Raw genomic sequence first — 27,770 nt, 5'->3', positions numbered from 1 at the left:
CCCTCCAAACTCTTCCAATTGTATAGTCATTGGAAATCTTAAGGTAAAGATAAACAGGGAAGTTTCTCATGAAAAGCAGATGGCAGCATTGATGTAAATCACTTTTTTCATAGGATGAAAAATCAAGACATTTCTGCTATCATGATACTGTTAGAGCACTGCTTTTTTCTTATGGCTCTGCAAACAACAGAAATATAAAGGGGTCTCTTGGGTGCGCTCAATTTGCACCCAACATTATGTATGAACAAACTTATGCCTTGATAAGTAAAAGATAAAGTACCAATTTGGATGAGAAATTTTAGTGGGGTATCTCTTGCCTCATAATAACCTCATATTGGTCCACTGCTGTTAACCTAATTTGTAATTTAAAGATAATTCATTCAGAATAGGTTGAAGAGCATTACCACAATGCCATAACTCTTTTGAATGGGCATCATTCGTTAGTTTTTTTCCCAAGCTTAGATTAAATGAGACAATGGTTAGAAATTCATTTTCCATAATAGGGCTTTATACCATATTCTATTGTAAAGGCTATGGTTACACAATAGACTTTAATTTTTCTTAACTAAAGTTGTGCTAAATAATAGCATTTCTCTAGATTGCTTACTGGAGGAGCAAAGAACTATTTGTGCATTTGCTAGTACTTGTAGTTGCACATAGAGGAATACATCAAGTATTATAGAAATTCAGTTGTTGGAGATTAATAAATAGGCTGCTTGGTTGAAATGAGGAGATCATTTATGTAGCTAATTATTTGATCTATTTAATATTAGTTGGTGAGTTCATGGGACCCTGGCTAAAAAGAATACTTCAAACTCTTTAGTATTATCCTTCTTACAGTTAAAATATTAGTTTTGGGTGGGGCGCGGTGGCTCACACCTATAATCCCAGCACTTTGGGAGGCCGAGGCGGGTGGATCATGAGGTCAAAAGATTGAGACCATCCTAGTCAACAGGGTGAAGCCCCGTCTCTACTAAAAATACAAAAATTAGCTGGGCATGGTGGCGCGTGCCTGTAGTCCTAGCTACTGAGGAGGCTGAGGCAGGAGAATTGCCTGAACCCAGGAGGCGGAGGTTGCTATGAGCCGAGATTGTGCCATTGCACTCCAGCCTGGGTAACAACAGCGAAACTCCATCTCAAAAAATAAAATAAAATAAAATTGTAGTTTCCCTACTATGCTGTATTCTCTCAAAAGTTATAAATGTTTACATGCAGTCATTTCTAGAATGTCAAATGATCTCTCTTTGACAGAAACTCTAATACCTTTGTGACCATGAGAACACCATGGCCTGTGAATGACCTGATAAAGACAAAAACTAAAAATAATGGAAACTGAGATTTTCATTGAGACACTGAGGTTTGGTCACACTCTTACCTATGTGAGAACTTAACCAAAAGTGGGGAATTTCTTAAACATAATTGTTGGAGGCTATTCTTTTGCACTGAGCTTTTGCACTAGGCCCATAGAGATCAAATCAAACCAAATGGAGTCAGTCATACTAAATGTGACATAATCAAACTGAAAATTTAATGAAATAGGTAAGTCCTAAAATAGGCCAGGTTTGGTTATTCTTTTGAAAACAGCAGATTCCAATACAAGGAGGTCCCCTCTACTGTAACCCTTAAAAAAAAAAACAAAAAAACCTCAAGTTCTTTTTTTTTGAGAAGGAGTTTCGCTCTTGTTACCCAGGCTGGAGTGCAATGGCGCAATCTCGGCTCACCGCAACCTCCACCTCCTGGGCTCAGGCAATTCTCCTGCCTCAGCCTCCTGAGTAGCTGGGATTATAGGTACGTGCCACCATGCCTAGCTAATTTTTTGTTATTTTTAGTAGAGACAGGGTTTCACCATGTTGACCAGGGTGGTCTTGATCTCTTGACCTCGTGATCCACCCACCTGGGCCTCCCAAAGTGCTGGGATTACAGGCGTGAGCCACCGCGCCGGGCCCAAACCTCAAGATCTTGTTTCCACAGTGCCTACAGTTCTGCTATTTCACAGTGGAATCTGAGACAAAATATATTTTTGATCGTGATAGAGTAATATCAATGTCTAAAGTTTTGATCTATCTCTCAGAATTGAGAAGATGATCAAAAGGGAGAAATTATTTAATTATGCCTAAAGTTACCCCCTTTCCTCTTTAAATTTGGTCACTAGGGTTTTTTTTGTACACAGTAAACTGAAACCTAACTGGATATATAAATAGACTGTAACACATTGTTGTATCAGCCACTGTGTTTTTGCCAATAAAAGGACATCAGATGTTCAAATTATGTTTAAATAAGACAAATCCCAACCTGTAATCAATCTGGCTGTTTCTGTACCCCGCTTCCATTTTCTTTATGTCACTTTGCTTTTTCCATCCACAAATCTGTTTTCATCATGTGGCTGAGCTGGTCTCTCTTGAGCCTACTCTGGATTCACTGGCTGCCCAATTTGTAAATCAATCTATGCTCAAACTCTACTAAATTTAGTTTCTCAAAGTTTTTCTCTTTTAAAAGTTTTCAAATATTTTCTATGATAAATATAAATAATGTGCTATTGGGCTTTGATTTTCTAAGCTCATCCTTTAGTTATCTTCTAAAATTATTCTGTGTCTTCAAAATGCATCTCCATTTTTTTCTGTTTTTGAGACAGGGTCTCACTTTATCACTCTGTGGATGGCAGTGGTGCAACTAATCATGGCTCACTGCAGCCTTGACTTTCCAGGCTCAAGCAATCCTGCCTCCGCGACCTAAGTAGCTGGGTCTACAGACATGTAGCACTATGGCTGGCAAATTTTTTTCACGGAAACAAAATCTTACTATGTGGCCCAGGCTGCAATGGAACTCCCGAGTTTACATAATTCTCCCATCTCAGTCTCCCAAAGTGCTAGGATTACAGGTCTGAGCCACTATGTGCTTCTGCAATTTCCTTTACCCCACCCAACCTATAATTTCTTGAGAGGTTTATTCCCTATGGTAAGCAGTACTATATGAGCACAAACCTAAAAAAAATCTGGCTTCTTTTGTAGAAGTGTCACTATCCAGAATTTCAAGGGTTTCTGGCAGCTACTTTATTTATTTTTTTTATTTTTTTGAGACAGAGTTTCGCTCTTGCTGCCCAGGCGGGAGTGCAATGGCATGATCTCGGCTCACTGCAACCTCCGCCTCCCGGGTTCAAGTGATTCTCCTGCCTGAGCCTCCCGAATAGCTGGGATTATAGGCAGGTGCCACCACGCCCGGATAATTTTGTATTTTTAGTGGAGACAAGGTTTCTCCATGTTGGTCAGGCTGGTCAAAAACTCCTGACTTCAGGTGATCCACCCACCTCGGTTGCCCAAAGTGCTGGGATTACAGGCATGAGCCACCGCGCCTGGCCCCATACAATATATTTATAAATGCAAATGACCTTATACACAAGGATAAATGCAAATACCCTCTGGGGTAAGCCTGGCTCCGCTCAGGGAGGAAGCCCTGTCCGAGAAGCCTGCAACCTAGGCTGTCACTCTTCATTCAGCCCCGCATCGCATCACGTCTTCCGTCAATCATGGCTTGAGGGGCGGGGATTTAAACGTTCTCCAATCAGAGACGTTAAGACGGGAACCGTCCAATCAGCCACTCAGTTGAAGCGGACAGGGCGGCTTCCGGGTTTGGCGGGGCCTTTGTCTCTCGCTGCAGCCGGAGCTGCGGGTCTCGTCTTCGTTTTTGTGTCCTGTGCTCCTGGAGGCCCAGCCTCTGTGGCTCTGTGACCAGCAGGTATTAGGAGATCACAGCTAAGATGCCGGAATCCCCTGGAAGCCTAGAAATGGTGAGTGCCGGGTCAGATATCCGGAGAGAGAGGAAGGGCTGGTTGTAAAGGGTGGAAGTGGCTGTGGCAGGACTCGGGCCTTTCCAGTCAGCTCCACATTCTGCGCCCCGAGTTCTCCTGGCCCAGCTCAGCCTCAGTTCCCTTCAGGCATAAGATGGCGGCTGCACTGACAGCCGGGCAGGGGCGTCCTGTCTCTTCCTGTACAGTAACTGTGCCCTGGCCTGGAGCGCTCTCTGGGCAGCTCTGCACCCTCAGCGCCGCGTCTCCCAGATTGTACGGGGACCACGGGAGGGTCGTCAGGGGAGAATCTTGACAGGGTGATGATTCATGAATTGGAAGAGCTTTGGTTCGTGGGTTCCCAGTTCCTCTTTTCTCCTATTAAAAATGTAAAGGCCGGGTGCGGTGCCTCACGTCTGTAATACTAGTTCTTTGGGAGGCCAAGGTGGGCGGATCACCAAATCAGGGGTTCAAGACCAGCGTTGCTAGCATAGTGAAACTCCGTCTTTACTAAAAATACAAAAATTAGCTGGGCATTGTGGTGCATGCCCGTAGTCCCAGCTACTCGGGAGGCTGAGGCAGGAGAAATCAGTTGAACCTGGGAGGTAGAGGTTACAGTGAGCTGAGATCGCGCCACTGCACTCCAGCCTGGGTAACAGAGCAAGACTCTCGATTAAAAAAAAAAAAAGTACAGAAGTCGCTACAAAAATATTAAAGAATATAATCAAAGAGTAATTCAAAAATTGTAGAGCATTCAGCTATGGTTTGTAATTTGTGGCTTATGGGCAGAGCTTGAAGGAAAGACTTTTATAAGGATCATGATGAAGAAAACGAAGTTCATTAATTAGGTAGTTATGTCGTTTCTTAATTCGTACAATAAAGGTGAAAATTTTCTGGTTATGTAATCAGAACTTAATTGGCAATTTATAGTTGGTTAAGCCTGAAGTTTGTTTCTCTCGATGTAGTAATTTACAAAACAATGCATTTCAGTTAGGTTTTTTTTTTTTTTTTTTTGAGATGGAGTCTCTTTCTTGATGTCCAGACTGGAGGGCAGTGACGACGCGGTGGAGCGATCTCGGCTCACTGTAACTTCCACCGCCTGGGTTCAAGCTTCTGCCTCAGCCTCCTGAGGAGCTTGGATTATAGGCGCCCACCACCCGGCTAATTTTTATACTTTTAGTATAGACGGGATTTCACCATGTTGGCCTGGTGAACCACCACGGCTGGTCTCGAACTCCTGACCTCAGGTGATCTGCCTGCCTCCGCCTCCCAAAGTCCTGGCATTACAGGTGTGAGCCACCTCACCCAGCCTCGTTAGATTTTTTAAAAAGTAGGAACCCAAAGACTAAAGACACCTCAGTCTAATTGCCTGCCACTCAATTATTTTCACACTCCGTGGGAAACTGGTTTCCTGCTGTATTTTTCTCATCTCCCAAGCAGGGAGTCTAACCCCCGGCCCCAACCTCACTTTTGGCTTTCAGTAAGATCTTAAATGTCCAGTTCCTTCTGGTGTTCCCAAATGCCAACTTTTTCTCCCTAACTCACATTATCACCTAATTGGCCTTTAGTGTACTCTTTTATACCGTATTTTAATTAATTATTTTCTGACAAAGCATTAAATGGCACTTTTAATTAGATTTGTTATCTGTAAATATTTCCCATGAGAAGAAATCAAAGAATAATCCCCTGACACTGTATTGTAGAAAATCTCTGTAGTCTTTTTTGTTTATCATCTGTGGGCACAGAGATCTTAGAATGTTTTTAAGTCAAGGTTTTACTTTGGAAACTTAATGGAGTGATATGTCCTCAGCTACCCTTCAGGGTTTTGTGTTTTTTTGTTTTTTTTTTTTTTTTGGTTCTGGTTTCAGTACTGTCTGGGGATAAACCAGGATACCTGCCATGGTTATGTCAGCTAGAGTGTCTAGTGGATCTCAGCTTCTGGGTTATTTTCTCCCATAGGAGAACCTGAGGTCTGAAGTATATCCTCTCAAAGAAGCAAATGGATGCCCTGGGGCTGAGAGGAATCTTCTGGCGTACTCTTTTTTTTTTTTGAGACAGAGTCTCACTCTGTCGCCAGGCATCAGGCTGGAGTGCAATGCACGATCTTGGCTCACTGCAACCTCCGACTCCCAGGTTCAAGCTTCAGCCTCCGGAGTAGCTGGGACTGCAGGTGCACACCCAGGCAATTTTTGTATTTTTAGTAGAGACGGGGTTTCACCGTGTTGGCCAGGATGGTCTCGATCTCTTGACCGCATGATCCACCCACCTCAGCCTCCAAAGTGCTGGGATTACAGACATGAACCACCTTGCCCGGCCCTTCTGGTGTACTCTTTGTATGAAAAGATAACCCCCTGAGATGTTAAAATTCTCTTCACCCAACCTGGCTTTCATTTCTTGGAGACATATTGCTGATCAGCCAATCAGATTCTGATATTGAGGGGAAAACAGAAATAATTTCTGCCCCCTGAATTCTCTAAGGGGGCAGAAAAATAGTAAAATAAATATAGTGAAAGTAAAATAATGGAAAAAAGTGAAACATTTCGGACAGATAAAATAGTATCCCAAAAGACCAAAAAAAAAAAAAAACACTGACCCCAGTGAGATGGTGTAAGAACTTGCAAAGTAAAATGGCCCTAGGGCAGTCACTGGGACTTAATGCAGTGTCTCCTGAGTGGGTGGCTCCTGAGCACCTAAGTGAGCAGGAGTGGGTGGAAGAATCTCTCAAGTGATTGAATGGCCTGACTTGAAACATGAGTCAGACACATCTGTTTTTTACCAGTACTGCCACTCCCTGGGTTTGTCACCTTGAAAAGATATGTTCAGTTATTTTAACCTCAGGTTTTTTTGCTGTGAATTGTATTAGTAAGGCTTGAAAGGTTAGGAAAATATTTACAAAAGGCATAAAAGTGGTGGGTTTCACAAAAAATTAATATCTAATCATATATTCCATTCATTAAAAAATCTCTATTCCCCCTTTTTTTCCCCTGGTGTGAGTTTAGGAATTTTCTCAGGTGTGTTTTTTATGGCTGGGTAATTTCAAACAGAATTCCAAGGCTCAGCTTTTAGAATGCTACCAAGGAAATGAGTAGGGAAAATCTCTATTCCATTTTTGCTGTAGAAAATAAATACATTTCCACAAGAAAATGTGGTAGATAATTGGTGAGTTACATATATTCATGTAAACATAAGTTCCTCTTTCTGCAGGGTAAATTTGTAACAGTGGATATCTCTGTTCAAATCCTGTTATCTTGATTTCTGAGTTTCATGCTAAATTTTATAAGATGAAACTTGGTACTACCTAGAAGTTTTCCCATATGACTAATTGGTTACTAAATGATTTTTTTTTTTTTTTTTTTGAGACGGAGTTTCGCTCTTGTTACCCAGGCTGGAGTGTAATGGCGCGATCTTGGCTCACTGCAACCTCCGCCTCCTGGATTCAGGCAATTCTCCTGACTCAGCCTCCTGAGTAGCTGGGACTACAGGCATGCGCCACCATGCACAGCTAATTTTTTGTATTTTTAGTAGAGACAGGGTTTCACCTTGTTGACCAGGATGGTCTCGATCTCTTGACCTCGTGATCCACCCGCCTCGGCCTCCCAAAGTGCTGGGATTATAGGCGTGAGCCACCACGCCTGGCCACTAAATGATTTTTAATGGGATTAATGAAATAATGCTTATGTTAAAGAAACAGATACTTTTGCTTTTTTTAATGGAGGTATAAATTGCAGGCACCTTAAAATATCCTTCCCTTATATAATGAAGAAAACCAAGGTCATTGAACACCCGTATATGAACACTGTGTTTGAGTAATTTTGCTGGATTTTTCAAACACGTAGTTTCAAAAACCAAGTGAGTAACTCTAACATGGAAATTAAAGCTTGAGCCCCGTGACTCAGAGCCAAGGCTAATATTGAGCCTGCAAAAGGAGGTTATTAAAGGTCCTGTTAGTTTTTTCTGGAGAGCCTCTTCTGCAGATATCCCAACCTGCTCACGCCACCTATGGAAGAAGCTTTTTTGCTGAGAGAAGCTACAGAGTCCTGAAAAGCTGGGGCCCATAGGCAGATGCAGTTAAGGTTAAGATAAAAGGGGACTGAGAGGGTCTTACTGACGACGAAGTTGTTACTGTTTTAAGACAGTTTCTAGACTTTGTAATATGTAACAAAGTTAGATTTATGTTAAAAATTTGAATTCTAAAGGACTATTACAACAGGAGGAAATATCAACTATAAGACAGGTAAGGATTGCAAAGTTTAGGCAGACAAGGGAGGAACTAACAAGATTAGAAAGAAGGTGGGAGGGAAATGCTAAATGGAGGGTGATATAATCAGATTTTGGATTAGAGAATGTTTTACCCTGAAGGCAGCATGTTCTTAGGAGGGACATAAAATGGAGTTGCATATTGGCTCAGGCGGAGGGTAGCTCTAAGTTCAGGAGCCTGTGAAAAATTTTTTTTAGATTACTGAAGACAAATTCAGCTGATTTCTTTTAATGAGAAAAAGAAAATGTGCAGAGTTCTTACCGGAAAGGGATCACAATCCAAACTCCAAGAGAGGGTTCTTAGATTTTTTGCCCAAGAAAGAATTCAGGGTGAGTATAGAGTAAAGTAAAAGCAAGTTTATTAGAAAAGAGAAGGAATAAAAGAATTCTTACTCAATAGGCAGAGCAGCCCTGAGGGCTGCTGGTTGCCCATTTTTATGGTTATTTCTTGATTATATTCTAAACAAGGGATGGATTATTTATACTTCCCCAATTAGACAATATAAAGTAATGTCCTGATATTTCCATGATGTCTCCTTAGCATCTGTAAACTGTCATGGCACTGGTGGCGGTGGTCACTCTCATCCCTTCTTGGTTTTGTGGGTTTTATCAGCCAGGTTTTTATAACCTGTATCTTTTTTTTTTTTTTTTTGAGATGGAGTTTTGCTTTTGTTGCCCAGGCTGGAGTGCAATGGCATGATCTTGGCTCACTGCAACCTCCACCTCCCGGGTTCAAGCAATTCTCCTGCCTCAGCCTCCTGAGTAGCTGGGATTACATGCACATGTCACCACACCCAGCTAATTTTTTTCTATTTTTAGTAGAGACGGGATTTCACCATGTTGGCCAGGCTGCAAAGTGCTGGGATTATAGGCATGAGCCACTATACCCAACCATAACCTGTATTTTGTGCTGAACTCTTATCTCATTCTGAAACTTAGAATGCCTAGCCATCGGGCAGTGCAGCCCAGTAGGCCTCAGCCTCATCTTACCCAGCCCCTATTAAAAATGGATTTGCCCTGATTCAGTACGCTTCTGATGTTTACGCGCCCCCGCTTTGTTTTTCAGAGACGGAGAGGAGTCTCTAACCTTCTAAATCTTAGTAAGAACTGTAACCTTCCTTAGTTGGGCCTAGAATCCAAGTTCAGTCAAGCATCCTTGCCTTTTATTAAGAGGAGCCTTGCTTGGACACGGTGACTCACACCTGTAATCCCAGCACTTTGGGAGGCCAAAGCAAGCAGATCACAAGGTCAGGGGTTTGAGACCAGCCTGGCCAACATGGTGAAACACCGTCTCTACTAAAACTGCAAAATTAGCTGGATGTGGTGGCGCATGCGTGTAATCCCAGCTGCTCGGGAGGCAGAGACAGGAGAATGCTTAAACCTGGGAAGCAGAGGTTGCAGTGAGCCAAGTTGCGCCATTGCACTCCAGCCTGAGTGACAGGGCAAGACTGTCTCAAAAAAAAAAAAAAAAAAAAGCAAAAAACAAAAAGAGGAGCCTTTAACCCACTCTGTCTTAGAAGAGACTCTAACACCCTTAAGTTTGACCTCTAACCATATTCTATCCTTTATTCAGATATGTACCCATTTACCCAGAGTCAGCCAACTGGTGCACACAGATGATTTTCCTTTGGGTCAGGGATCTCTTCAGCACAGTCTCATTGTGGTTGCCAGAAAGATGTTATTGGAAAGAAGTTCTGATCCAGACCTCAAGAGAGGGTTCTTGGATTTCACCCAAGAAAGAATTCAGAGTGAGCCCATGGAGTAAAGTGAAAGCAAGTTTATTAAGAAAGTAAAGAAATAAAATAATGGCTTGCTCCATAGGCTGGTTGCCCATTTTTATGGATATTCCTTAATTATATGCTAATCAAGGGATGGATTATTTATGCCTCTCTTTTTTAGATCATAATAGTGTAACTTTCTGAGGTTGCCATGGCATTTGTAAACTGTCATGACACGGGTGGGATTGTAGCAGTGAGGATGACCAGAGGTCACTCTCATCACTGAGAGTGGTGGGTTTTATCTGGCTTGTTTATTGCAGCCCGTTTTTTCTTTTTCTTTCTTTTGTTTTGAGATGGAGTCTCGCTCTGTTGTCCAGGCTGGAGTGCAGTGGTGCAATCTTGGCTCACTGCACCCTCCGCCTCCCAGGTTCAAGCAGTTCTCCTGTCTCTGCCTTCCCAGTAGCTAGAATACAGGCACGTGTCACCACACCTGGCTAATTTTTGTATTTTTCTTAGAGATGGGCTTTCACAATGTTGGCCAGGTTCATCTTGAACTCCTGACCTCAGGTGATCCACACGCCTTGGCCTTCCTAAATGCCGGGATTACAGGTCTGAGCCACCATGCCTGGCTGGGATTCTCCAATTTTATTTTATTTTATTTTTTTTGAGACGGAGTTTCACTCTTGTTACCCAGACTGAAGTGCAATGGTGCGATCTCGGCTCACCGCAACCTCCGCCTCCTGGGTTCAGGCAATTCTCCTGCCTCAGCCTCCTGAGTAGCTGGGACTACAGGCACGCGCCACCATGCCCAGCTAATTTTTTATATTTTTAGTAGAGACGGGGTTTCACCTTGTTGACCAGGATGGTCTCGATCTCTTGACCTCGTGATCCACCCGCCTTGGCCTCCCAAAGTGCTGGGATTACAGGCTTGAGCCACCGCGCCCAGCCCAATTCTCCAATTTTAAATAGTAGTTCAGATGCGTAGTTGGGATTTGTGACTGGCATCTGCAGTGAGGACAATGTTGTGAGACTGAGCCCTGAATCAGGGTCCGTGCTGACTCTGGGTGGTGTCACAATTGAAACATTAGACAATGAGTTGGTGTTGGAGGATTGTTTGGTGTACTTCGAACTCTACAGATATGGTGCCAGAAGAAGGATTATCACAGAGGCTTGGCCTGGAATGGATCTCTGGGTGTCTGCGAATGGGAGACTCTGCTCTCCTGTACACTGCTCATTGTGATTCCAGGTCTTCTCCTAGGGTGACAGAGGACTAAAAACTTAGAGAAAAAGAGCACTGATGACAGACCCCTTTGCTTGCAGCTGCCACCACAGGATTCCCATCCACTCACAAACACACACAGTAGACATTGACATTTCCACACTCCTCCTAGGACTAGGCACCACCCTCAGGAACTTAACCACAGCAGGTTTGATCCTAGTGCTTCTTGCCAAAATCCCACAAAAAGTGTCTACAAGTCTCCTCACATATCCCCACTCCCAGACACCAAATCTGCAACAGGAACCTGTTTTCTCCACCAACCTAGGGTTCTGGACCACGTGTTCATAATCTCATCTGCCTGTATGGACACAGAAATAAATCGGAGTACAGCCCCACCTGGGCCACTATCTGTATAACAAACAGTTTCTTCCACTTGCATCTCACTCTTCTCCACCCATGGGTCTTTTTTCTTTTAACTTTTCTTTTTGGTTCGGGCTTACACGTGCAGGTTTGTTATATAGGTAAAATTGTGTCATGGGGGTTTGGTGTATTTTGTCTTTGAGGTATTAAACCTAGCAACCAACAGGTATTTTTTTATCCTCTTTTCCTTTCATCTTCCACCCTCAGCTAGGCTTCAGTGACTGTTGTGTCCATGTGTTCTTATTTCTTAGCTCTTATAAATGAGAGCATGCATTTGGTTTTGTGTTTCTGCATTCGTTTTCTAAAGATGATGGTCTCCAGCTTCATCCACGTTGCTGCAAAGAGTATCATCTGATTTTTGTTTTTATGGCCACATAGTCTTCCATAATAGGTATGTACCATATTTTGTTTTTATTAAATCTTTTATTTAATTAATTTATTTTTTGGGAGACAGTGTCTCACTCTGTCACACAGACTAGAGTGAAATGGTGCATCTTGGCTCACTTCAGCCTCAACCTCCCAGGCTCAAGGAATCCTCCTACCTCAGCTTCTTACGTAACTGGGACTACAGGCATGCAGCACCACACCAGAGTAATTTTTCTTTTTCTGTTTTCTGTAGAGATAGGGTTTTGCCATGTTGCCTAGGCTGCTCTTAAGCTCTTGAGCTCAGGCCGTCACCTGTCCCAGCCTTTCAAAGTGCTGGGATTAAAAGCATGAGGCACCTTGCTTGACTATACCATATTGTTTTAATCTAGGCTACCATTGATAGGCATTTAAGTTTATTCTGTGTCTGTTATTGTGGACAGTGCTGCAGTGAACATGCATCCATTTGTGTCTTTATGGTAGAATAATTTATATTTCTGGGTATAGATCTAGTTAGGAGGTTGCTGGGTCAAATGGTAATTCTGCTTTTAGTTCTGTAAGGAATCACCACACTGATTTTCACAGTGTTGAACTTACACTCTCACCAGCAGTATCTCTTATTGACTTTTTTTTTTTTTTTTTTTTTTGAGACAGAGTCTCACTCTTGTCACTTAGGCTGGAGTGCAGTGGCACAATCTCGGCTCATTGCAACCTTCGCCACATGGGTTTAAGCGATTTTTGTGCCTCAACTACAGATGTGCACCACCACACCTAGCTAATTCTTGTATTTTTAGTTGAGATGTGGTTTTGTCATGTTGGTCAGGCTGCTCTGGAAATCCTGACAAGTGATTTTCCTGCCTCAGCCTTCCAAAGTGCTAGAATTACAGGCATGAGTCACTGTCCTTGGCTTGTTATTTACTTTTTAACAGCAACCATTCTGACTGGTTCGAGATGTTATCTCACTATAGTTTGTAGTTTGTTTGTTTGTTTTTTTGCATTTCTATAGTAGTTAGTGATGAGGTTCCCTCCCCCCCCACCCCACCCCCCCCACCCCGCCCCAGATGAAGTTTCGCTCTTGTTACCCAGGCTGGAGTGCAATGGCTCGATCTCGGCTCACTGCAGCCTCCGCCTCTTGAGTTGAAGCAATTTTCCTACCTCAGCCTCCTGAGTAGCTGGGACTCCAGGCGCGCGCCACCATGCCCAGCTAATATTTTGTATTTTTAGTAGAGACGGGCTTTTGCCTTGTTGACCGGGATGGTCTCCATCTGTTGACCTCGTGATCCACCCGCCTTGGCCTCCTAAAGTGCTGGGATTATAGGTGTGAGCCACCGCGCTCGGCCCATGATGAGTATTTTTTAATACTCATGTTTGTCTTCTTTTGAAAAACATCGATTGATGATTTTGCCTACTTTAGTTTTTTCCCTACTTTTTAATAAGATTTTTTTTTTCTTGTAAACTTAAGTTGCTTATGCATTCTGGATATTAAACCTCTACCAGAATCACAGCAAGTCTTTTATTTTGTAAATTGTCCGTTTAGTTTCCTTTGCTGTGAAGAAGCTCTTTAATTAGGTCCCATTTGTGAATTTTTGCTTTTGTTCCAATTGCTTTTGGTTCTTCATCATAAAATCTTTGCTAATTCTTATGTCTAGAATGGTGTTTTCTAGGTTATTTATCTTCCAGGTTTTTTTTCTTTTTTTTTTGAACAGAGTTTTGCTCTTGTTGCCCAGGCTGGAGTGCAATCTCAGCTCACCTTGGGTTCAAGTAATTCTCCTGCCTTAGCCAACTAAGTAGCTGGGAGTACAGGCATGCATCACCATGCTGGGCTAATTTTGTATTTTTAGTAGAGATGAGGTTTCTCTATGTTGGCCAGGTTGGTCTCAAACTCCTAACCTCAAGTGATCTGTCCGACTTGGCCTCCCAAAGTGCTGGGATCACAGTTATGAGTCACTGTGCCCGGCATTGTTTTTTATTTATTTATTTAAATAATTTTAACTTTTAAAATCATTAAATTTTAAATGGCTTGCACCTGTGATCCTAGCACTTTGGGAGGCCGAGGTGGGTGGATCACCTGATGTCAGGAGTTCGAGACCAGCCTGGCCAACATAGTGAACCCCCATCTCTACTAAAAATACAAAAAATTAGCCTGGCATGGTGGGAGGCGCCTGTAATCTCAGCTACTCAGGAGGATAAGGCAGGAGAATTGCTTGAATGCTAGAGACAGAGGTTGCGGTGAGCCGAGATTACACCATTGCATGCCAGTCTGATCAACAAAGTGAGACTTCGGCTCAAAATAATAATAATAATAATTTTAAGTTTTGCTTTTAAGTCTTTAATTCATCTTGAATTGATTTTTATATATGGTGTAGGGAAGACCAGTTTCAGTCTTCTACATAGTGCTAGCTAGTTACTCCAGCACCATTTATTAAGTAGGGAATTTTTCTCACATTTCTCTTGTTAGCTTTTTGAAAGATCAGATGGTTGGAGGTGTGTGGCATTATGTCTGGGCTCTCTATTCTTTTGCATTGGTCTATGAGTCTGTTTTTGTACCAATACTGTGCTGTTTTGGTTATTGTAGCCCTGTAGTATGCTTTTAAGAGGGGTAATATAATACCTCCAGCTTTGTATTTTTGCCTAAACTTGCCGTGGTTCATTTTGGTTCCATATAAATTTTAAAATAGTTCTGTTAAGAATGTTTTTGGTAGTTTGATAAATTAGATTGGTAAACTTCTTTGGGTAGTTTGACCATTTTAATGATATTAATTATTTTCTACCCATGGGCATAAAATGGTTTTCCTTTTGTTTGTGTAATCTGTGACTTTTTGTTTTTGTTTTTGTTTGAGATGGAGTCTCGCTCTGTCATCCAGGCTGAAACGCAGTGGCGCAATCTTGGCTCACTGCGGCGTCCGCCTCCCAGGTTCAAGTGATTCTTGTGCCTCAGCCTCCTGAGGAGCTGGGATAACAGGCGCACACCACCACAGTCGGCTCATTTTTGTATTTTTAGTAGAGAAGGGGTTTTACCATGTGGGTCAGGCTGGTCTTGAACTCCTGACCTTGTGATCTACCTGCCTCAGTCTCCCAAAGTGCTGGGATTACAGGCATGAACCACTGTGCCCGGCCTGTTTTTTTGTTTTTTGTTTTTTTTCTGAGACAGTCTCGCTCTATCTCCAGGTTGGAGTACAGTGGTACAATCGGGGCTCACTGCCACCTCTGCCTCCCGGGTTCAAGCGATTCTCCTGCCTCAGCTTCCCGAGTAGCTGGGACTACAAGTGCCCACCACCACTCCCAGCTTATTTTTGTTTTACCATGTTGAAACAATGGGGTTTCATCATGTTGGCCGGGACGGACTTGATCTCTTGACCTCATGGTTCTCGCACCTCGGCCTCCAAAAATGCTGGGATTCCGGGCGTGAGCCACCATGCCCAGACATAATCTCTGACTTCTTTAAGTAGTGTTTTGTCATACTTGGCATAGAGATCTTTCTCTCTTATGGTTAGCTGTATTCCTAGATAGTCTGTTCTTTTTATGGCAGTTGTGAATGGGATTATGGTTTTGATTTGGCTTTTGGCTTGGATACTGTTGATGTACAGAGATGCTACTGATTTTTATACATGTACTTTGTATCCTAAAACTTTGCTAAAGTTGTCTATCGGTTTAAAGAGCTTTCCTGCTGAGACTATAGGGATTTGAAGATACAGAATCATGTAATCTGCACACAGGATTAGTTAGACTTCCTGTCTTCCGGTTTGAATGCCTTTTATTTCCATCTCTTCTCTGATTGCTCTGGCCAGGACTTCCAATTCTATTTTGAATCATTTAGAGACAAGGGTTTCTTATCTTGTGCCAGTTTTCAAGGAGGAATGCTTCCAGCTTGTATCCATTCAATATGTTGGCTGTAAGTTTGTCATAGATGTCTCATTATTTGGAAGTATGTACCTTCAAGGCCTAGTTTGTTGAGGGTTTTAAATGTGAAAAACGTTAAATTTATTGAAAGTGTTTTTAGCATCTATTAAGATAATCTTTTGGTATTTGTTATTAGTTCTGTTTATGTGATGAATAACATTTGTTAATTGTATGTTGAACCAACCTTGCATCCCAGAGATGCAGCCTATTTGATTATAGTGGATTCGCTTTTTAATGTTCTCCTGAATTCTCCTAAAGTTTGCCAGTATTTTGTTGAGGATATTTTCAGTGTTCGTCAAGGATATTGGCCTGAAGTTTTCTATCTTTTGTTTGATCTGTGCCAGGTTTTCGTATCAGAATGAGGCTATTCTTATATAATAAATTGAAAATAAGTCTCTTTTTTTCAATATTTTGAAATATTTTTAGTAGAAGTGGAAGCATCTCTTTTTTTGTACATCTGGTAGGCTTCAGCTAGGAATTTCTCTGGTTCTTTGGTTTTTGTTTTATTATAATTCAGTTTTAAAGCTGTTATTGGTCTATCCAGGGATTCAGTTTCTTATTTATTTAGTCTTTGGAAAATGTATCTTTGCTCCCAGGTTACAATTCTCAAGCTTGGCTCAAATAAACTCTCTACTTATATTCATGTTGCTTTAGCTTTTTCCTTCTAGGTAGTCAGATTACTTAGAATAAGCTAGAGCGGCCTCTATGAGGGGGTCTCTCCTTTGATTGTTCTCCACTTGCTGTAATACCCAAGAATGCAGAGTGAGGTTGATCTCACCTAGAATCTGCACATAAGATCCAGCCTCTTCCTGGGATTTATAGGACAGGGCCACACTTTAGATTGAGAATGTACAGAAAAGCAACAGGAGGCATTTTCTGCCTTGTGAGATGTCGGCATAGCCATCTGAAAGCCCCCCTTTAGAGAGGGTGTTTCTTTAAGCTTTTCAGATCTTGTTCAGTGATTTGCCACAGTCATGTGAGAGGTTCCAGGTATGAATAGAATCTGATGACTGAATCTGTAAGTGTAAACAAACGTTTTAAGAGTAAGATATCAAATCATAAAGTATCCATAGCCGTGACCACAACTATACCTACCTGTAAAATGTGATAGTGGAGTAGAGTATTCTTGTCCTTCTCCTTATCTGAAAGCAAGCAAATTGGGACAGGTGATCAGTTCTAGAACCCCTGCTAGGTCATTTTCTATTTAGAATCGGCCTGAATCTCTCCAGCCTGGCTTATCATTGGGCCATCAGCCCAGGGTCACTAAGAACCTTCTCACAATCACTTAGGTGTCTTTGAGACATTTGAGGATATTTAGGGCAGACTTTGTGTCAGGCTGACAAGAGTGATTCTGTCTTGGTGTAAGAGAAATGAGTCATCCTGTGGTTTTTTTTTTTTTTCCCCTCCCATCATACAAGAGATAGCTTTAGTTGGTACCCAGATGAGAGTTTCTCAAGTTTCCTAGTACTTGGGTGAAAGCAGTAAGAGGTGTGATGACTCAAACAGATAAGCTCATTGTTTTCATTTTATGTGGTCATTCAAAGAACAGATGGAGCAGTCATGGTCCCTACTATCCAGGAACGTTTTGTCTAGAATAACGACTGCATCCATGGTTGAATTAAGCATCATATGGTTGATACAATGAATAGATGTGTTCAGAAAAATTCGTGTCACTTCTCTATGTTGTTACTTTTGATATCATCACCTGAATGGATATTTATGGACTGAAGATTTGTTATTATTTGTGTTTCTTGTACTTTGCTAAGTATATTTATCTTCTATTATAATTATTCTAAAGAACTTTAAGAGATTTGTTTAAATTGCTTATTAGTATATGTTATAAAATTGACAGGGGAGTGGCAAAAATAGATTAAAGTTATGTAAGCTCTGAGATTTAAGTTTCTCTTAGGTAAGCTTAGGAAAAACAGAACTGGAAATAACCTTAGTGGCATAGAGAACAGAATTCTACATAGGGTCTTCTCCCAGCCCGAAGTCTGTTCAGATTCCCCCTTTTTGGAGGCCTTATTTAGTTGTGGCCCTACTCTAGAGACTTACCTCACAAAACTGATTTATAAAAATCAGAGTTTTGGCTGGGTGTGGTGGTCACACCTGTAATCCCAGCACTTTGGCAGGCCGAGGCAGGCCGATCACGAAGTCGGGAGTTTGAGACCAGCCTGACCAACGTGGTGAAACCCTGTCTCTACTAAAAATAGAAAAATTAGCTGGGCATGGTGGCACGTGCCTGTAATTCCAGCTACTCAGGAGGCTGAGAGAATCACTTGAACCCGGGAGGTGGAGGTTGCAGTGAGCTGAAATTGCACCACTGTATTCCAGCCTCGGTGACAAAGTGAGACTCCAGCTCAAAAAAAAAAGAAAAAATTAGAGTTTTGTCTGGTGAATCCTGCTGCCTTTCTAGAATTGGTCTCACAATTTTCTGAAACCCAAAAACTGATAAATGAGAGAAATAAACTATATGTTTTAGGATCTTAATATTTAAATTTTTTATTAAAACCAGTGCATCATTGTCAGCGAAACAGGAAGAAATAGAAATGCCAGACCTTTTATCTACATCCTTGGAATTATTGAACACTTAATATCAGCTTCCGGGGTGTTATGAGGATGAAATCCCGTAATGTGTTATTCCCAGCACAGAGCTCTGTAACATACTCTTGAGCACATAGTACCTGCTTAATAAACGCTGCATTAGTACATATGTGCATGTTATTTTCCAAATGCAGACTTATTCAGACATTGCTGCCTTCCATTTGTTCTATAAACTTTAAAGAGCCAGCAAAGAATGTAAAACTTTAGGAGTTCGACAAGAGATTGGTTGTCTTCATTTGTCCCACAAATATTGGTGTTGTGACAAGACTGCTGAGTGTAAGGGACTCTGTTCTGTGCCTGCTTTCTTTATCTGATACTAATAATGAGCCTCGGGGAGCAACATCAGCACTGACAGGGAACTTGTTTGAAATACTCATTTATGGACCCTTTTCAAACTTGCGGATTCACATTACATAGAGCGGGGCTAAAATTACCAGGTAATTTTTAAGCTCATTAAAGTGTGAAGAGACAATGTTTAGCTAAGTGGTTCTCAGCCCAGTCTTGTTTTTTGTTTTGTCTTTTTTTTTTTTTTTTTTTTAATGGAGTCTAACTGTCGCCCAGGCTGGAGTTCAGTGGCACTATCTCAGTTTACTGCAACCTCTGCCTCCTGGGTTCAAGTGATTCTCCTGCCTCAGCCTCCTGAGTAGCTGGGATTACAGGCACCTGCCACCACACCCAGCTAATTTTTGTATTTTTAGCAGAGATGGGTTTCACTGTGTTGGCCAGGCTAGTCTGGAACTCCTGATCTCATGATCTGCCCACCTCGGCCTCTCAAAAGTGCTGGGATTACAAACTGAGACACTGTGCCAGTGCCCAGCCTGGTTTTTTTTTTTTTTTTGGAGACAGAATCTCATTCTGTTGCCCAGTCTGGAGTACAATGGCATAATTTCAGTTCATTGCAACCACCGCCTCCCAGGTTCAAGCTATTCTCATGCCTCAGCCTCTCGAGTAGCTAGGACTACAGGTGCACGCTACCCTGCCCGGCTAATTTTTTGTATTTTAGTAGAGACAGGGTTTCAACTGTCTGATCCCAAACTCCTAAGGTCAGGCAGTCCTCCTGCGTCGGCCTTCCAAAGTACTAGGATTACAGGTGTAAGCAACCACACCCAGCCAACTTTTGTATTTTTGGTAGAGACAAGATTTGACCATGTTGGCCAGGCTTGTCTCGAACTCCTGACCTCAGGTGTTACATCTCAGCCTCCCAAAGTGCCAAGATTACAGGTGTGAACAACCACGCCTGGCCTCAGCTCTAATTAGGATTACATGGCCAATTTGTAGAAGTCTCTGTACTTGTGCCCTTTCCACAGATTCTATTTATCCATGTTTATTGTTGTTTTTTGAGACAGAGTCTCAGCCGGGCACGGTGGCTCAAGCCTATAATCCCAGCACTTTTGGGAGGCTAAGGCGGGTGGATCAGGAGGTCAAGAGATTAAGACCATCCTGGTCAACAAGGTGAAACCCCGTCTCTACTAAAAATACAAAAATTAGCTGGGCATGGTGACGCGTGCGTGTAGTCCTAACTACTCGGGAGACTGAGGCAGGAGAATTGCTTGAACCCAGGAGTCGGAGGTTGCGGCGAGCCGAGATCGCACCATTGCACTCCAGCCTGGGTAACAACAGCGAAACTCCGCCTCAAAAAAAAAAAAAGAGAGAGAGAGAGTCTCTCTGTCACCCAGGCTGGAGTGCAGTCGCATGATCTTGGCTCACTGCAACCTCCGCCTCCTGGGCTTAAGTGATTCTTCTGCCTTAGGCTCTTGAGTAGCTAGGACTACAGGCACAAGCCACTATGCCTGGCTGTTTTTTCTTTTTTGTATTTTTAATAGAGACAGGGTTTTACTGTGTTAGCCAGGATGGTCTGGATCTCCTGATCTTGTGAACCGCCTGCCTCGGCCTCTCGAAGTGCTGGGATTACAGGTGTGAGCCAGCATGCCCAGCCCCTTGTATTAATGAAGTGCCTTGTGTGACTCTAAGGTTAGACAAGAATCAAGTATGAGGGCTTCAGTATACATTAATGGGAGCTAAGTGCCACCTTTGCATCAAAGAGTGGTCACAAGGCCTGTTCTGTTTGGGTTTGGTAGGATATATTCATAGAGCAGTTCGTTGTTCCTCAATCTCTTCTGTTCTGAATGACAGAAATGGGTAGGCTTTTTCTGCAGGTCTAGGTTCCTCTGTGTGTTTGTGCAATGCTGGCAGAGAAGCAGATGGTGCTGACATTTTTAAAGGAATGTTCTCAAAATGCAGGTGTAACTTTCCCAGATAATGTTATCTAAAAAGGATTTTCAGAAAAGAAAAAAGAAAAAATGTTTTGTTTTTTTTTTTTTTTAAGCTAAACGTGTCTCAGATCAAGAAGAGCTCTGTTCACTCTGCGTCCTGGAGTGCCATGCCTTCAGTACTTGCAAAGCTTTACTTCTGTACTTGTGTTTTTCTTCCCTAATGTGTGTAACTACATTTAAAAACTTTTTTTCTTTTTATTTTATTTCATTTTTTATTTTTATTTTGGAGACAGAGTCTCGCTCTGTCGCCAGGCGCCAGGCTGGAGTGCAGTGGCGCAATCTCGGCTCACTGCAATCTCCACCTCCCAGGTTAAAGCAATTCTCCTGCCTCAGCCTCCCCAGTAGCTGGGACTACAGGAGCGCATTACCACGTCCAGCTAATTTTTTGTATTTTTTAGTAGAGATGGGGTTTCACTATGTTGGCCAGGATGGTCTTGATCTGACTTTGTGATCCGCCCACCTTGGCCTCCCAAAGTGCTGGGATTACAGGCATGAGCCACCTCGCCGGGCCCTTTTTTCTTTTTGGATGGAGTTTCACTTTTGTTGCCCAGGCTGGAGTGCAGTGACACGATCTTGCCTCACCACAACCTCAGCCTCCCAGGTTCAAGTGATTCTCTTGCCTCAGCCTCCTGAGTAGCTAGGATTACAGGAATGTGTCACCATGACCAGCTAATTTTGTATTTTTTTTCGTAGAGATGGGTTTTCTCCATGTTGGTCAAGCTGGTCTCAAACTCCCAACCTCAGGTGATCCACCCACCTTGGCCTCCCAAAATGCTGGGATTACAGGTGTGAGCCACCGCACCCGGCGTAAAATTCTTATAATATTCAAGGCTGTCTACAAAATATTTCTTTACTATATTTCAGAGCTGTCTCTAGATTGTCTACATCATGGCTTATTATATGGCATGCAGAATTCCTACCATAACTTTGTAATCTACACTATTAAAAAAGTTCCCTTTGTGAATGTTAAACATGGGAAGATGTGGATACTCAAGATTCCTGTTGGGGGAAAGCTGGGGTCTTTAGTAAAGACGGAGAGCATGTAATGCTGAGGTTTCATCTGTGTTCTCCATTAATTCTATGCAGAACAGAATTAAGAAAGTGCTTATTTAGGCTGGGCACGGTGGCTCAAGCCTGTAATCCCCGCACGTTGGGAGGCCGAGGTAGGTGGATCACGAGGTCAAGAGATTGAGACCATCCTGGTCAACATGGTGAAACCCCGTCTCTACTAAAAAAAAAATATATATATATAAAAAAATTAGCTGGGCATGGTGGCACATGCCTGTAATCCCAGCTACTCAGGAGGCTGAGGTAGGAGAATTGCCTGAACCCAGGAGGCAGAGGTTGCAGTGAGCCGAGATCACGCCGTTGCACTCCAGCCTGGGTAACAAGAGCGAAACTCCGTCTCAATAAAAAAAAAGAAAGCGAAACTACTTATTTAAACAGGATAGCATGTATTGCCCAGAAAGTTCTGAAAAAAAAATTATTAGGAGAACCTGCTCTCTATGGTGCTAAAGAAAGACTGCCTAAAATCACTATTAAAAATAACAGAACATGGGAGATATCTGTATCTTGAATTTTGCATAAAACTGATTTCTCTTTATGGTTAAATTCAGACTATAATTTACTTTTTGAGGGGCCATATCTCAGCAGTGATGTCGTGTTCTATGTACATCAGCACATCCTAAAAATGTGTTCTAGTGTGATTGACGTGAATGATTTACTTGGTTGCAGAGCTCTCTGACAGATCTTTTTTCACTTGAGTTAATTATTTTTCTCTTCATTATTAAGTATTTTTATGCAGCTAATGTGCATAAACCATTACAATTAATGTGGCACCTGCCCTTTTTTCTTAGATTTTCTCTGCATATATCTGTGTTTGGAAAATGAAGGCTCTTATCTTTGTTTACAGGCCAGAAAAAAAATTGGTAAAACATAGGCTCTTCCGTTTACTGGACGTTTGACAAAGTAGTTTTCTTAGGCCAAAAACAGTGGCATTACTAGTGAGCTTGTTAGAAATTCAGAAGTTCAGACTTTATTCTGGATCTCCTGAACAAAAGAAATCTACACAACAGGATCCCCAGTTTCTTGTTCACATTTAAAGTTGAGAGCTACCTTCTAACTCAACTGTCTATTTTCATCTGAAAAATATACAGAACTCAAACTTTATGATGTAAATATAGCCCTCAAGAGTATACATATTTTTGTTTATGCCCTTAATTTTATACTTTATCATCCAGAGAAGTATCATATATACACCAGGGTTGTGGATTTTATGCCATCCTCTTCTCTCAGAGTTAAACATGAGATAATATTTGTGTTAAAAATTATTGGATAATTTCAGTGATTTCTACAAGTCAAAACCAATTCTCTTTACTTTCTCATCTCACTTTAATTCAAATAATAAATTCTGCCCGTGGCTACTTGGTAAATATATGTGTCTGTGTGCTTGTGTTTTTCAGGGGCCGTTGACATTTAGGGATGTGGCCATAGAATTCTCTCTAGAGGAGTGGCAATGCCTGGACACTGCTCAGCAGGATTTGTATAGAAAAGTGATGTTAGAGAACTACAGAAACCTGGCCTTCTTGGGTGAGAATAACTTTAATATACAATTCCTCATATACCCTAAGGGTTTCATTTCTCTTTTTTTGTAGAATAACTTTTGGTAATTTATGCTTTGCATAAATGAGTTTCTGATTCCTGTTTTAAAGAAAATCTTGAGGATTTGTTTATGTAGAAAAGAATTTTTTCAAAATGTTTTATCTTGACTTTGCACATTCCTGGGCTGATAATGTATCCTTCACTCTAGATTAGTGGTAATGCCAGAAATTTAGTGGCATAAAATATTATTTCCCATGTCTTTTTTTTTAGATACAGAATCTTGCTCTGTCTTCAGGCTGGAGTGCAGTAGTGCAATCTTGGCTCACTGCAACTTCTGCCTCCTGGGTTCAACTGATCCTGCCTCAGCCTCCCAACTAACTGGGGCTACAGGTGCATGCCACCATGCCCAGCTAAATTTCTTTTTTTTTGAGATGGAGTCTTGCTCTGTCACCCAAGTTGGAGTGCAATGGCATAATCTCAGCTCACTGCAACCTCGGCCTCCTGATTCAAGCAATTCTCTGCCTCAGCCTTCCAAGTAGCTGGGATTACAGGAACCCGACACCAAGCCCAGCTAATTTTTGTATTTTTAGTAGAGAAGGGATTTCACCATGCTGGCCAGGCTGGTCTTGAACTCCGGACCACAAGTGATCCACCTGCCTTGGTCTCCCAAAGTGTTGGGATTACAGGCATGAGCCACAGCACCCAGCCATCCATTTCTTTTTTTTTTTGAGACGGAGTTTTGCTCTTGTTACCCAGGCTGGAGTGCAATGGTGCGATCTCGGCTCACTGCAACCTCCGCCTCCTGGGTTCAGGCAATTCTCCTGCCTCAGCCTCCTGAGTAGCTGGGATTACAGGCACACGCCACTATGCCCAGCTAATTTTTTGTATTTTTAGTAGAGATGGGGTTTCACCATGTTGACCAGGATGGTCTCAATCTCTTGACCTCGTGATCCACCTGCCTTGACCTTTCAAAGTGCTGGGATTACAGGCTTGAGCCACCGCGCCTGGCCCATTTCTTAAAACCTATTTACCACCACCAATTTTTGAAATTGGTATTTAAGTAAAATATTTAAGTGAAGTTAAGAACCTACAAATGTAAAACATTTTCTAAATACTTAGAAATTTTTGTCATAAATTTGTATTTTAGGATTAATTTTCTAGAGTATTCTACATTCTCTTTAGTAAGCACAGTACCAGGTTGGTAACTGACAAATATGAGAAAGATTCATGTTTTTTTTTTTATTTTTAATAAAGCAGGTATTGCTGTTTCTAAGCCAGACCTGATCACCTGTCTGGAGCAAGGAAAAGAGCCCTGGAATATGAGGAGACTTGAGATGGTAGATGAACCCCCAGGTAGGTGAGAGTGAATACAACAGGCCGGGTGCGGTGGCTCAAGCCTGTAATCCCAGCACTTTGGGAGGCTGAGGCGGACGGATCATGAGGTCAAGAGATCGAGACCATCCTGGTCAACATGGTGAAACCCCGTCTCTACTAAAAATACAAAAATTAGCTGGGCATGGTGGCGCGTGCCTGTAATCCCAGCTACTGAGGAGGCTGAGGCAGGAGAATTGCCTGAACCCAGGAGGCGGAGGTTGCGGTGAGCAGAGATCGTGCCATTGCACTCCAGCCTGGGTAACAAGAGCGAAACTCCGCCTCAAAAAAAAAAAAGAGAGTGAATACAACAGACGACAGCAAAAAGAAAGCCAATGCTGAAAATGTGACTTGGGATTCTGTGTTTCAAAGCAAATATTTTCTGGAAAGCTTGAGTTTTTAAAATTTTACTCTCACATAGGGGCGTCTTCTGTCTATGCTTTTAAATTCTTTAAGGATTTGACTTTCCCTTTGGTGATTTCCCTTCAAGTTTACCGTCAGAACCAAAGTCCTCTTAATGGCATATGAGACTGCACAATCTGGCTGCTTTTCCATTGTCTTGGGGGACACACAAATATCTGTATGATTTTGAGAAACTCTATGTTAAACTTTTTCTTTTTTCTTCTTCTTTTTTTTTTTTTTGAGATTGAATTTTGCTTTTGTTGCCCAGGCTGAAGTGCAGTGGCACAATTTCAGCACACTACAACCTCTGCCTCCCAGGTTCAAGCAATTCTCCAGCCTCAGCCTCCCAAGTAGCTGGGATTACAGGCACCCACAATCCCACCCAGCTAATGTTTTGTATTTTTAGTAGAGTCAGGGTTTCACCATGTGATCTGCCTGCCTTGGCCTCCCAAAGTTCTGGGATTGCAGGTGTGAACCACTGTGCCCAGACAAACTATTCTCTTAGTTCTCTTTTTGCATCATATCTGAAATATGCAAGGGTAGTGGTTTCTGTTTCATTGTTTGTTGTTGTTGCTGCTATTTTTCTACACATTCCATGCTGTTTTTATTAACATATTTTTGAAATATAGTTTCAAATTATAAAGTATGATGTCCCTATTCTTTGTTCTTTTTCCTCAAGATTGCTTTGGTTATTTGAAGTTTATTGTAAATTTTAGAATTATATATTCCATTACTATGAAGAAAAATGCCACTGAAATTTTAAAAGGGAATTTAGCAACTCTATAGATTACTTTAGGTAATAGGGCACTTTAACAATATTTATGTTTTTAATCCATAGACATGAAATATTTTTAAATTTATTTGTGTCTTCTAATTTCTTTTATTAGTAACTACATCTTTCATTGTAAAGGTTTCTTACCTCCTTGGTTAAATTTATTCTAAAAATTTATTATTTTAATGCTATTTTAAATAAGATTATGTTATTTCTCTATTAGATAGTTTGTTTTAAGTGTATGGAACAATAACTTATGCTTGTGTGTTAATTTTATATTTTTGCTAATTTACTGGGTATATTTATTAGTTTAGACAAATTTAAATGTACTGTTTATGGTTTTTATATATAAGATCATATGATCCATAAACAGCAACTTTTTACTCATTTGTCTTTAATTTCTTTTCTTTTCTTTTCTTTTTTTTTTTGCTGTTTGAGACAGTTTCTTGTTGCACAGGCTGGAGTGCAATGGCATGATCTTGGTTCACTGCAACTTCTGCCTCCTGGGTTCAGGCAGTTTTCCTGCCTTAGCCTCTTGAGTAGCTGGGATTACAAGTACCCGCCACCACACCGAGCTAATGTTTTTGTATTTTTAGTTGAGGTGGAGTTTCACCATGTTGGCAATGCTGGTCTTTAACTTCTTACCTCTAGGGATCCCCCTGCCTTGGCCTCCCAATGTGCTGGGATTACCGGTGTGAACCACCACACCCAGCCTTGTCTTCAATTTCAGTGACTTTTAAAAAATGTTTTTGATTCATTATTCTACCACATACTTCCAGTGAGTGCTGTGTTAAAATAGAAGCATTGACAATGGGCACAATATAGTTTTGCATTGGCCTGTGTGAATTTGAAGGAGAAAACAACTCCTCAAGCTTTTATAAACTGGTTTCAGGGCTGAGTGCAGTGGCTCATGGCTGTAATCACAGCACTTGGGGAGACTGAGGTGGGTGGATCACCAGGTAAGGAGTTTGGGACCAGCCTGGCCAACATGGTGAAACCCCATTTCTACTAAAAATAGAAAAATTATCTGAGCATGGTGGCATGCACCTGTAAGCCCAGTTACTTATGAGGCTGAAGGAGGAGAATTGCTTTAGCCTCGGAGGTGGAGGCTGTAGTGAGCCAAGATTATGCCATTGCACTGCAGCCTGGAGAGCAGAGTGAGATTCTGTCTCAAAACAAACAACCTGGTTTCAGGAGGTAAAGATCTTTTTCTGTAATGTCTCCAATATCATAGAATGCCTTCTGAGTTTGCAGTGGAGTGGGACTGTAGCTTTAGCACAAGGCTGCTGAGTCTGCACTAGGGTCCACCTTTAGTTGGCTTGTTACAGGGGCTTGGGTAGTTGTAATTTCCATTTTATTTTTGGACAGATTGAATATCCTTTAGGATTTTGATCTGTAGAGCAGACAATAGGGCAGATTTCTGCAGTCAGGATCATATATGATGGCTCTCATATCAGGATGTGAATGAGTATGGCTTTTACTGAGTACCAGAGAGGGTTTCCACAGGTCACTGTGTGGGTTTCTCTTTAGGCACAACTGGCCTTGAACCGTGGCTCATGGAGCTGGAACTGAGTCATTGAACTGTTTCAGGGACCACAGTAAAGGCCAAGGTCTGTAGGCCTGTCTGCATGGCTGTAAATGGGTGTCTCCCTTCAGGCCTCTGAAAGGCCAGGATCTCTCCCAGACTGTGGCTTGGAGAAATTTGGGTTGGTTACAGAGTAAGTTCTGAATTCTCAGTGGGAGCAAGTTGGGTGGGCCATTTGTTGGTTTGTAGCCAAGACCAGGGTTCTTGTAGTTTTTCAAGTGAATGAGGACCTGCCCTCTGAAAAGAACACTCCTCAGTCTTGGGCTTTAGCAGAGTTTCACAAGTCCCTCCCTGGATTTCAGAGCTTTATTCAAGGTACTTATTTTGGAGATGAGGTCTTGCTTCATAATCCAGGCTGGTCTTGAAATCCTGGCCTGAAGCAGGTCTCCAACCTCAATGTACCATGTAGTTGTCGTTACAGGTGTGAGCCAAGATGCCTGGTTCTCTCATGAAGCCATTTTTGCAGGGATAGCTAACAAATTTTCTTGCTTTGGAGAGGTTAAG

General features: G+C 41.9%; 2 protein-coding genes across 2 annotated transcripts in view; both read left to right on the top strand.

Moving 5' to 3' along the window:
* Window positions 1-3,640: 3,640 nt before the first annotated feature.
* The window catches only part of LOC118142814 (uncharacterized), a 73,063-nt gene continuing 48,933 nt past the window's right edge, over window positions 3,641-27,770 (top strand). The window contains exons 1-3 of the mRNA XM_035285572.3: window positions 3,641-3,784; window positions 22,998-23,124; window positions 24,391-24,489. Of these exons, the coding sequence (XP_035141463.1) occupies window positions 24,478-24,489 (12 nt within the window). The 5' untranslated portion in view covers window positions 3,641-3,784; window positions 22,998-23,124; window positions 24,391-24,477. The remainder of the gene's footprint in view (window positions 3,785-22,997; window positions 23,125-24,390; window positions 24,490-27,770) is intronic.
* The window catches only part of LOC100404260 (uncharacterized), a 38,765-nt gene continuing 14,635 nt past the window's right edge, over window positions 3,641-27,770 (top strand). Inside the window, 3 exon segments of the mRNA XM_035285561.3 lie at window positions 3,641-3,784; window positions 22,998-23,124; window positions 24,394-24,489. Of these exon segments, the coding sequence (XP_035141452.1) occupies window positions 3,755-3,784; window positions 22,998-23,124; window positions 24,394-24,489 (253 nt within the window). The 5' untranslated portion in view covers window positions 3,641-3,754.

This window comes from Callithrix jacchus, chromosome 22 (genome assembly GCF_049354715.1).
Source record: "Callithrix jacchus isolate 240 chromosome 22, calJac240_pri, whole genome shotgun sequence".
Lineage (NCBI taxonomy): Eukaryota > Metazoa > Chordata > Mammalia > Primates > Cebidae > Callithrix > Callithrix jacchus.
This window is presented reverse-complemented; position numbering and strand designations above follow the sequence as displayed.